The 12,499-nt window shown below is 39.3% G+C and overlaps 1 protein-coding gene across 1 annotated transcript in view; it reads left to right on the forward strand.

Moving 5' to 3' along the window:
* The window catches only part of CERS3 (ceramide synthase 3), a 170,325-nt gene that overhangs the window by 145,250 nt on the left and 12,576 nt on the right, over nt 1-12,499 (forward strand). The window contains exons 5-9 of the mRNA XM_075346001.1: nt 7,769-7,826; nt 11,236-11,286; nt 11,501-11,593; nt 11,926-12,054; nt 12,143-12,249. Of these exons, the coding sequence (XP_075202116.1) occupies nt 7,769-7,826; nt 11,236-11,286; nt 11,501-11,593; nt 11,926-12,054; nt 12,143-12,249 (438 nt within the window). The remainder of the gene's footprint in view (nt 1-7,768; nt 7,827-11,235; nt 11,287-11,500; nt 11,594-11,925; nt 12,055-12,142; nt 12,250-12,499) is intronic.

Here is a 12,499-nt window from a genome sequence, read left to right on the forward strand (position 1 = left end):
TATATAATATCTCACTCTCTCATATATAATATCTCACACTCTCATATATAATATCTCTCACTCTCTTATATAATCTCTCTCTCATATATAATATCTCTCTCTCATATATAATATCTCTCTCTCATATATAATATCTCTCTCACTCTCATATATAATATCTCACTCTCATAATATCTCTCTCTCATATATAATATCTATCTCTCATATATAATATCTCTCTCACTCTCATAATATCTCTCTCTCATATATAATATCTCACTCTCATATATAATATCTCACTCTCATATATAATATCTCTCTCTCTCATATATATAATATCTCTCTCTCATATATAATATCTCTCTCTCTCATATATAATATCTCTCTCTCTCTCTCTCTCTCTCTCTCTCTCATATATAATATCTCACTCTCATATATAATATCTCTCTCATATATAATATCTATCTCTCATATATAATATCTCACTCTCTTATATAATATCTCACTCTCTTATATAATATCTCACTCTCTCATAATATCTCACTCTCTCATATATAATATCTCACTCTCTCATATATAATATCTCACTCTCTTATATAATATCTCACTCTCTTATATAATATCTCACTCTCTCTTATATAATATCTCACTCTCTCATAATATCTCACTCTCTCATAATATCTCACTCTCTCATATATAATATCTCACTCTCTCACTCTCATATATAATATCTCACTCTCTCTCTCATATATAATATCTCACTCTCTCACTCTCATATATAATATCTCACTCTCTCACTCTCATATATAATATCTCTCTCTCATATATAATATCTCTCTCTCTCTTATATAATATCTCTCTCTCATATATAATATCTCACTCTCTCATATATAATATCTCACTCTCTTATATAATATCTCACTCTCTCTTATATAATATCTCACTCTCTCATAATATCTCACTCTCTCATAATATCTCACTCTCTCATATATAATATCTCACTCTCTCACTCTCATATATAATATCTCACTCTCTCACTCTCATATATAATATCTCACTCTCTCACTCTCATATATAATATCTCTCTCTTATATAATATCTCTCTCTCATATATAATATCTCTCTCTCATATATAATATCTCTCTCTCATATATAATATCTCTCTCTCTTATATAATATCTCACTCTCTCATATATAATATCTCACTCTCATATATAATATCTCTCTCACATATATAATATCTCTCTCACTCTCATATATAATATCTCTCTCACTCTCATATATAATATCTCTCTCTCTTATATAATATCTCTCTCTCTCATATATAATATCTCTCTCTCATATATAATATCTCTCTCTCTTATATAATATCTCACTCTCTTATATAATATCTCACTCTCTCATATATAATATCTCACTCTCATATATAATATCTCTCTCACTCTCATATATAATATCTCTCTCTCATACATAATATCTCTCTCTCACTCTCATATATAATATCTCTCTCTCTCTCATATATAATATCTCTCTCTCTCATATATAATATCTCTCTCTCTCATATATAATATCTCTCTCTCATATATAATATCTCTCTCTCATATATAATCTCTCTCTCATATATAATATCTCTCACTCTCATATATAATATCTCTCTCTCTCATATATAATATCTCTCTCTCATATATAATATCTCTCTCTCATATATAATATCTCTCTCTCATATATAATATCTCTCTCTCATATATAATATCTCTCTCATATATAATATCTCTCTCTCATATATAATATCTCTCTCATATATAATATCTCTCTCTCTCTCTCTCATATATAATATCTCACTCTCTCATAATATCTCACTCTCTCATATATATCTCACTCTCTCATATATATCTCACTCTCTCATATATATCTCACTCTCTCTTATATAATATCTCACTCTCTCATATATAATATCTCACTCTCTCATAATATCTCACTCTCTCATATATATCTCACTCTCTCATATATATCTCACTCTCTCTTATATAATATCTCTCTCTCTCTCATAATATCTCTCTCTCATATATAATATCTCACTCTCATATATAATATCTCACTCTCATATATAATATCTCACTCTCATATATAATATCTCACTCTCTCTCATATAAATCTCACTCTCATATATAATATCTCACTCTCTCATATATATCTCACTCTCTCTTATATAATATCTCTCTCTCTCTCATAATATCTCTCTCTCATATATAATATCTCACTCTCATATATAATATCTCACTCTCTCTCATATAAATCTCACTCTCATATATAATATCTCACTCTCTCATATATATCTCACTCTCTCATATATATCTCACTCTCTCTTATATAATATCTCACTCTCTCATATATAATATCTCACTCTCTCATAATATCTCACTCTCTCATATATATCTCACTCTCTCTTATATAATATCTCTCTCTCTCTCTCATAATATCTCTCTCTCATATATAATATCTCACTCTCATATATAATATCTCACTCTCATATATAATATCTCACTCTCATATATAATATCTCACTCTCATATATAATATCTCTCTCTCTCTCATATAAATCTCACTCTCATATATAATATCTCACTCTCTCATATATAATATCTCACTCTCTCATAATATCTCACTCTCTCATATATATCTCACTCTCTCATATATATCTCACTCTCTCTTATATAATATCTCTCTCTCTCTCATAATATCTCTCTCTCATATATAATATCTCACTCTCATATATAATATCTCACTCTCATATATAATATCTCACTCTCATATATAATATCTCACTCTCTCTCATATAAATCTCACTCTCATATATAATATCTCACTCTCTCATATATAATATCTCACTCTCTCATAATATCTCACTCTCTCATATATCTCACTCTCTTATATAATATCTCTCTCTCATATATAATATCTCTCTCTCATATATAATATCTCTCTCATATATAATATCTCTCTCTCTCTCTCTCTCTCTCATATATAATATCTCACTCTCTCATAATATCTCACTCTCTCATATATATCTCACTCTCTCATATATATCTCACTCTCTCTTATATAATATCTCACTCTCTCATATATAATATCTCACTCTCTCATAATATCTCACTCTCTCATATATATCTCACTCTCTCTTATATAATATATCTCTCTCTCTCTCTCATAATATCTCTCTCTCATATATAATATCTCACTCTCATATATAATATCTCACTCTCATATATAATATCTCACTCTCATATATAATATCTCTCTCTCTCTCATATAAATCTCACTCTCATATATAATATCTCACTCTCTCATATATAATATCTCACTCTCTCATAATATCTCACTCTCTCATATATATCTCACTCTCTCTTATATAATATCTCACTCTCTCTTATATAATATCTCACTCTCTCATATATAATATCTCACTCTCTCATAATATCTCACTCTCTCATATATATCTCACTCTCTCTTATATAATATCTCTATCTCTCTCTCTCTCTCATAATATCTCTCTCTCATATATAATATCTCACTCTCATATATAATATCTCACTCTCATATATAATATCTCACTCTCATATATAATATCTCACTCTCATATATAATATCTCTCTCTCTCTCATATAAATCTCACTCTCATATATAATATCTCACTCTCTCATATATAATATCTCACTCTCTCATAATATCTCACTCTCTCATATATCTCACTCTCTTATATAATATCTCTCTCTCATATATAATATCTCTCTCTCATATATATCTCACTCACTCTCATATATATCTCACTCACTCTCATATATATCTCACTCACTCTCTCATATATCTCTTATATAATATCTCTCTCTCTCATATATATCTCTCTCTCATATATATCTCTCTCTTATATAATATCTCTCTCTTATATAATATCTCTCTCTCATATATAATATCTCACTCATATATATCGCGCTCTCTCTCTCTCTCATTCATATATATATATATGTGTGTGTAATCTCTCTCTCTAATCTATATTTATAATCTATATCTATAATTTTATCTATAATATATATTTATAATCTATATTTATAATCTTTTATTCTAGTTTATAATACTGTCTAATTTTCATGTCATTTTGTATCTCTTGAAATATGTATTTTATTATATTCATTAAATGTATTTACTTTTCAAGTGTAAAAATAATAAATTATAAGTGGGAAGTAGTCCGTTTGATTTTATATACGTTTTTTATTTCCTACAGATATATTTTAATTATCTATTAAAGGGAACCTGTCAGCAGGTTTGGGGACTATAAGCTGTGGCCACCACCAGTGAGCTCTTACATACAGTATTCTGGAATGTCGGCTATAAGAGCCCAGGCCGCTCTGTAGAATGTAAAAAACACTTTTATAATACTCACCTGGTCCGGTCCAATGGGTGTTGCTGCTCTCCGGTCCGGCGCTTCCTCTCTGCTGCAATCTCTGTCCTCTTTCTATCCAACCCAGGATGGCGTTGCGGTCCTGCTCAGGTGCAGTTTGATCTGTTCTGCTGATGGCAAATTAAAGTACTGTAATGCGCAGGCACGAGCAAAGGTTAAAGACCATCTGTACATGTGCACTACAATACTTTGATCTGCCCTGCTCAGGACAGATCAAAGTGCGCCTGCGCAGGATCACAATGCCAGCTAGTGTGTATGATGTAGAGAGAGTCATGCACATATGCCTCAGAAGAAGGCGGATGGCGATTGCCACAGAGAGGAGGCGACGGGCCAGAGAACAGCGACACCCGTCAGACAGGACCACCCACTAGGTGACTATTATAAAAGTGTTTTTTATGTTATACAGCTCGGCCTGGGCTCTTATATACAGTATTCTGGAATGCTGTATATAAGGGCTCAGTGGTGGTTGCTGCAGCTCATAGTCGCCAAATGACAACTGTCTCGAACAACTGGACCCTGAGGTATCAGACGGCCCACTCAACACGTTTCATCATCATTCATCTGCCGGTAGCTTTTCTATGGCCTCAATATTGAAAATCTGCAGCACATCTGTTTATGCCTACAGAAACGTGGTGCAAAGTAAGGCTGGATTCCCACGATCAGGAGTAGCAGCACTTTGGACTCAGCATATTTCCACTGCTTCCAAAATGCTGCATTGTACAGTAGAAGCACAGTGGATGGAATCTATAGAAATCTCCTGCCCTCGGTGCTTCTATTGTACGCAGAGTAAACTCTCCTGCAGTGCGGCCTGCCGCTGCATTTCTGCAGCATGTCAATTTATCGTTGCGGAGACATAAGTGCTCTTAGCTGGGAAAACAGAGCAAAATTCCACAGCGCCCAGAACACACTCTTCCCTGCAGAAAGGATGACACTGCGTCCAGAATGAAGAGTCATTCATATCATGTGCACATACCCTAAAGAGACATTGTGGTTCTTCACTGAATTAGGCTGCTTTCACACCTCCGGTTTTTGCTGTGCGGCACAATCCGGTGCTTTGCAGGAAAAACGCAACCGGTTTTTTTTTTTTGCCGCCGGTTGCGTTTGTTTTTTTTTTGCATGGGCTTGCGTTTTGTCCGTTTTTTGCCGCATGCGACAGATTTTAGCCGATGCGGTGGCCGGATGGAACATTGCCTGGCACGTTTTTTTGTCCGTCAAAAAAAAAAACGCATCGCGCCGCATGCGGCATCCTGCGGCAAACACCGCATCCGGCAGCCGCATACGGTTTTTTTCCCACCGTGGACGCTCAGTAGCCTGCCGCAAGCGGCAAAAACCGGACGGGCCGCATGTAAAACTCATGCAAAGGATGTTTTGTCGCCGCATCCATTGCATAGCTTTTAGAGCCGGATTGGCCAGCTCTGCTAAAACCGGAGGTGTGAAAGCAGCCTTAGGCTACTTTCACACATCAGTTTTCTGCATTCAGGCACAATCCTTTTTTTTTCCTGATCCAAAGGATCCGGCAAAAAAATGTAAAACCGGATCCGGTTTTTAACGGATCCGTTATGCCGGATGCGTACAAAACCGGATCCGGTGGATACGGTTTGCATCCGTTTTTGCACATCCGGTTTGTCCTTTTTTTTTTTTTTTTTTTTTTTTTTTTTTTTTTTTTGAAGGATCAGCTTTTTTAATTAATTTGGTGTATGCGCAGTTTACAAAAACTGATCCGGTAGCCGCATCCATTTTTTACCGCATCCGGCGTCCATAGGCTTTCATTGTAAAACACGCCGGATCCGGCGCGATGCAGTTTTTTTGCCAGGCAAAAAAAGTTGCAAGACACGTTGCCTCTGGCCGCCGCTTTGATAAATTTTGCCGCATCCGGAAAAAAACTGATGCAACGCAAAGCTATCAGGTACAATCCGGTAACAATGCAAATCTATGGGGATAAAACGGATGCGGTACGAAGGGGAGGAGGTGAGCTATATCATCACCTATAGTGGATGGTTGATTATATGTGTTATATTATATATTATTTTTGTTTACTGGTTATTGTAATCCAGCCTGTGATAAGGGTAATGCTGAGAAGTCTTCTGTAAAGATCAGGAAGTAGAAGTCTAGTTTAAGGCCTAGAAGTCACTGACATAGAGAAGACTGCTCCCTGGCCCTGAGCACACAAATCATTCAGCCATCATCTGCCTCGGACAGCTTTGAGCAGAGCAAAATTTTAACAGAATTTAATAAGTTAATAGCTGTGGGCAGTCTTTGACAGTAGCATTTACAGTGCGCATAATGGGGGTGAACTGTTGGGACCACCCAGTAGGGTGTTGATGGGTGGCTGTACCAGCCAGGAGCCTGCTTAATGGGAATCTGTCACCAGCTTTTTGCCATCTAATCAAAGAGCAGCATAATGTAGGGGGAGAGACCCTGATTCTAGCAGTGTCACTTACTGGGCTGCTAAGTGTAGTTTTGATAAAATCACTGATTAATCAGCAGCAGATTATCATTAGAGGACTACTTGGCGTGCTGCCAGGTAGTCCAGCATATTCATGAGCTCTGTATAACTGCTACATCTGCAGCAGAGAAAACATTGTATTTACTTAAAAAAAAAAAAAAAAAAAACCCTCACACCGCTCCATCGATTGATTGAAAATTGGAAGGCTTATTGCTCTCTGGAAAAGGGTAACACGCCCAATTTGTTCCCCCTTTGCGCCCAATTCCAATTCCAATGCCACTTAAAAATACAGTATGCATGTCTGGTATTAATAATGGTACCAACCCAGAGAATCATATTGCCAGGTTATTTTTACTGTATAATAAACGCTGTAACCCCCCCACCCAAAAAAACAAAACTGGATTTTTTTTTTTTACCTCCACCTTCCAATGCAGCACATGATAGAATAACTGGCGCCATACAAAAGTCCAACTCGTCCCGCAATAAAACAAACCCTCGCACGGCTATATTAACAGAAAAAAGGCATAAAATCACCCGGTCAGGCAGGGGTTAAGAGGGTGCTGCGGATCTGTTGTCGAAATTTCTGTAACTGTCAACTATACGGGACTTTCAGAAGCCCAAGAATCCCATTGATATGAAGGGCAGAGCACAGATTCCTGCAGTGGGTGCTGCATGTGTAATCACCCCGTGTATCTCTGTCCAGGCTGCAGGTTATAGCGCTTTGTGCAGACCGTTGTTCCTAATCGTGCAGATAATGGCCGGATAATGGTAATCAGCACTGTGCGTATACTGTATATAGCCAGAAGCCTCTTCTGTACGGCGTGCAGATGGGGCCGGTGTATGCCACTTGTACCAAACTAACTCATATACATCTTTTTCCTCCCCAGCTGGAGGTTCACTTTTTACTTGTGCGCCATGATCGGGGGATTCGCTGTTCTCCATGATGTAAGTTATTATTTATGCTTTGATCTCTGTGGATAACAATGCATTAATGTTTGAGTAAACCATTGTGCTTAACAATAAGGCCTAAGCCACACGGTATGAAAATCGAATGGAGTGCGATAAAAAATCACAATCCACTCGGACCAATTTTAGCCTGTGTCTCAGCACACATGAGCGATTATTTTCTCAGCCCTAATGGGACCGAGAAAACAATCGCAGCATGCTGCATCTGTAATGCGAGACTCTCTTGCATCAATTCAAGTCTATGGGGCGAGAGAAAAATCGCACTGCACTCGCGGTACACCGGTGTAATGCGAGTGCAGTGCGAGAATGGCAATAGCCGGCTACGGAGGAGAGAGGGAGAGCAATCCCTCCCTCCCCTCCGCAGCACCTGCCCTCCCCTCCTCAGAGCCGAAGCGCCCCCCCGCAGCTGAGGTCCGCTCGCACGGTCGGACCTCAGTCGCAGGGACACTCGCATAACACTTGTCTCTGCTGTACTGCCGGTGTGAGCAGAGTGTCATGCGAGGGGATCGCAGTAATCCCCATGTAGCCCCAGCCTAACTAAAAGTGAAGCATCAGCACTGTTAATTTAAGAGGGGGTGCACACCTCTATGGAACTGATACAACAATCAATCACTATAGAGCGTGAGGCGGCACATCCCATGAAATCCTCCTATTAACCCACGAGACATTTCAACTTCAATGAGCTTTTCTCAAGCATGTTGTGAATGTTAATACCTTGCCTTTTTGAGATGTATTTTAAACCCAGTGTTAACGTGAGTTTTTTTGGGATTCTTGGGTGAAGATGAGATTATCACCTATCCTTAGGTTTCCGATTTCTTGGATCGGCACTAATTGGTAGACCTGGGAATTTTTATCCCCAACTGGTAACTTTTATTTCCGTCTACAGTCCACAATGCCATAGTAATGGCTCCCAATGTATTTTAAAGGTGATATCCCATAAATAAAATTTTTAACCTTTCCACAAGATAATAAATGTATGATTGAAAGGGTATGTTCCCATGATTGTCATCAGCGTTTTGGACGCAGCTGTGGATGGGATTTATAGAAATCTCCTGCCCACCGGGCTTCTTTGAGACGCTCCATACACTGACATGCAGCATGACTTTCCGAGCTGCAGCTTGTCAATTTTGTCTTGCAGAGACATGAGTGTTCGCATCGGGAAAACACTGTGAAAATATGTTGTGCCCAGAATCCTCATTGTGGGTACGACATTGTGTTCTCCCGCTGAGAACACTCGCTTCTCCAGAAGAGGAGTGACACTGCGTCTAGAATACAGCTTCCCTTGATCATGGGGACATAGTCTTGTGGGCCCAACCTATGGGACCCTTTGGAACCTCATTCTCCGGATCTAAAGTCCTGTGTGTGTGAAGGGCAAGTGTCAGTGTCCTTCACTCTATCTACTTCTGTGTGTCTCACAGGAGCGCAGTGCACATGTGTGACCTCTGCTCCCATAGACAGAAATGGAGTAGTGGCACCACTATTCATGTAGGTTGCCTGGACCTTGTTGTGGTGGTCAGTGGGGATCCCAATGCTTCTGGTTTTCCGGTCCTTTACTCAAGGAGGCTGTACACAAGCCAGCTGCTGGACATCACACAAAGGTGGACTATTGTGTTTCCTCTTGCATTCTTCCTTCCGCCTCTTTGTAATAAGGACTATTAATTGACCCCTTCATATACAGAAATACCATAGCTAGTAGTTTTGTGCCGCAGTAGTGCCCCCGAAATCAACGTCCATGGATAGGCTCATGCTGACTCGTCTCCTTCTGCCCCATATCAATGTCCATGGATGGGCTCATGCTGAAGCTAGACTCCTTCTGCCCCATATCAATGTCCATGGATGGGCTCATGCTGAAGCTCGATTCCTTCTGCCCCATATCAATGTCCATGGATGGGCTCATGCTGAAGCTCGACTCCTTCTGCCCCATATCAATGTCCATGGATGGGCTCATGCTGAAGCTCGACTCCTTCTGCCCCATATCAATGTCCATGGATGGGCTCATGCTGAAGCTCGATTCCTTCTGCCCCATATCAATGTCCATGGATGGGCTCATGCTGAAGCTAGATTCCTTCTGCCCCATATCAATGTCCATGGATGGGCTCCTGCTGAAGCTCGATTCCTTTTGCCCCATATAAACGTCCATGGATGGGCTCCTGCTGAAGCTCGATTCCTTCTGCCCCATATAAACGTCCATGGATGGGCTCATGCTGAAGCTCGATTCCTTCTGCCCCATATCAATGTCCATGGATGGGCTCCTGCTGAAGCTCGATTCCTTCTGCCCCATATCAATGTCAAAGGATGGGCTCATGCTGATGCTCGACTCCTTCTGCCCCATATCAATGTCCATGGATGGGCTCATGCTGAAGCTCGATTCCTTCTGCCCCATATCAATGTCCATGGATGGGCTCATGCTGAAGCTCGACTCCTTCTGCCCCATATCAATGTCCATGGATGGGCTCATGCTGAAGCTCGACTCCTTCTGCCCCATATCAATGTCCATGGATGGGCTCATGCTGAAGCTCGATTCCTTCTGCCCCATATCAATGTCCATGGATGGGCTCATGCTGAAGCTAGATTCCTTCTGCCCCATATCAATGTCCATGGATGGGCTCCTGCTGAAGCTCGATTCCTTTTGCCCCATATAAACGTCCATGGATGGGCTCCTGCTGAAGCTCGATTCCTTCTGCCCCATATAAACGTCCATGGATGGGCTCATGCTGAAGCTCGATTCCTTCTGCCCCATATCAATGTCCATGGATGGGCTCCTGCTGAAGCTCGATTCCTTCTGCCCCATATCAATGTCAAAGGATGGGCTCATGCTGATGCTCGACTCCTTCACCTGTACATCGTGGCCTGGAAACTGTTTCCTGATAACCAGTGACAGTGGCAGGGCACAGGGACCCATCAGCCACTGTGCACAAGGGGCATAATGGGTGCACATAACATCTTAAGACAACCACACTGGGGACACAAGGAAGGTACAACAACAAATATAAAGGGGAGCAGAGATTAGAGTATTGGGTCACCCCCACTTACGTGCAGCCCACAGGGACACCATCCTTTTCTTTACATCCATACTCTACTTTCATTCTTATTTAATCCTTTTCTATGGTAATTTTGCTTACTGGACCAGACCTTGTAGTATATAAAAGAATGTAACTTTTTTTTTTTTTTGTCCTGAAAGCCTAGTTTTAATATTAATTGCTGAACTTGCATTTCCCAGGGCCATGTTTAATAATTGGAATTGCTCCTTCAGCAGTGCGAGACCTCGATGACTTAGGACTGTAGTAATGTCACTTTCCCTACAAATAGCAGAATGTGCTAACTCTGAACAGAGATTGTTATATTGCTATGTAGTTAATCATTGTAATATGATGGTTTTCTTTTTCAGAAACCTTGGTTTCATGATGTGTGGGAAGTATGGGTAGGATACCCAAAGCAGGTACGATAACTGCGCTGTGTGAACATGGTCCTATAGAAAATGTGATTTTTAATTTTTTTTTCTGTTTTTCCTCTGAGATTAGAATTAAGCCTTGTATGCATGGATGACATCTTCCTGTTACAATTTTTAATTTACAGACTGAGAATAATGCAGCAGGTCTTACCCACACAAACATACATTAATTGTAATCCCTGTTTCTATCTTGTCATTTTAGGAGGTCCTAGTGTCACAATACTGGTACTATGTAATGGAATTGGGCTTCTACTGGTCCCTGCTATTTAGCGTTGCCTCTGATGTTAGACGGAAGGTGAGAGAACATTGTATAGCGGTATGAAAATTTATCAGGAATTTGTAATCCTCTTTTCGGCAGGTCATTTTTCGGTTGGCTACAACCCTACATGTGTTGTATTGTCCTGCCAAGCTACTGAAGACACAGGAAATCAAAACTTTTCTAAGGACTAAAGATGTAAATCCAGCAATGTCCCTTGAATTTTTAAGAAAGTTTGAGGAAATTGGAGGATTTTATGTTTTTTTTCATATGAGTGAAGCTCCAAGATCAGAAGCTGTTTGAGAGAATTTATTTTTTTAAGCATTGTATGTTCGATTTCTGCTTCTTTGACAATTCTTTTTTTAATGCAGGACTTCATGGTACAAGTTGTTCACCACTTGGCCACCATCTTCCTATTGAACTTTTCATGGGGAGTCAAGTATATCCGGGTGGGAACTCTGACCCTGCTGGTGCACGATGTCTCCGATGTCTTGCTAGAGGTAAAGTGAAGATATTGATGGCAGCTGCTTTATACTTTTGCGTAATTATGCTGGTTGATTAGATTATCATCTTTATTTCTTTTTAAAGGCCGCTAAAATGTGCAGCTACGCTAAGTGGAACAAGACTTGCAACACTCTCTTTGCCGTATTTGCGGTTGTTTTCGTCATTAGTCGGCTCATTGTCTTCCCGTTCTGGTAAGCTCTCATCCTTGAGTATGTGATCTGGTCGAAGTAAAAAATCAGTTTATAAGATACGGTTTTGCTATAATCATGTGGTTTATGACATTATGGGATGAGGGCCGTGACCGAGATTGGTGGAGAACCACAGATTTGGTCTCTGTTCAATTTCTCTTAAGAAGGAACAAGGAAAACCTAAAAAGGAAGGATTAGAAAATGTGCTCCTTGCCCTCTATTGAAGTTTCAAACAAAACATTGAGAGGATGAG

This window comes from Anomaloglossus baeobatrachus, chromosome 4 (assembly GCF_048569485.1).
Source record: "Anomaloglossus baeobatrachus isolate aAnoBae1 chromosome 4, aAnoBae1.hap1, whole genome shotgun sequence".
Lineage (NCBI taxonomy): Eukaryota > Metazoa > Chordata > Amphibia > Anura > Aromobatidae > Anomaloglossus > Anomaloglossus baeobatrachus.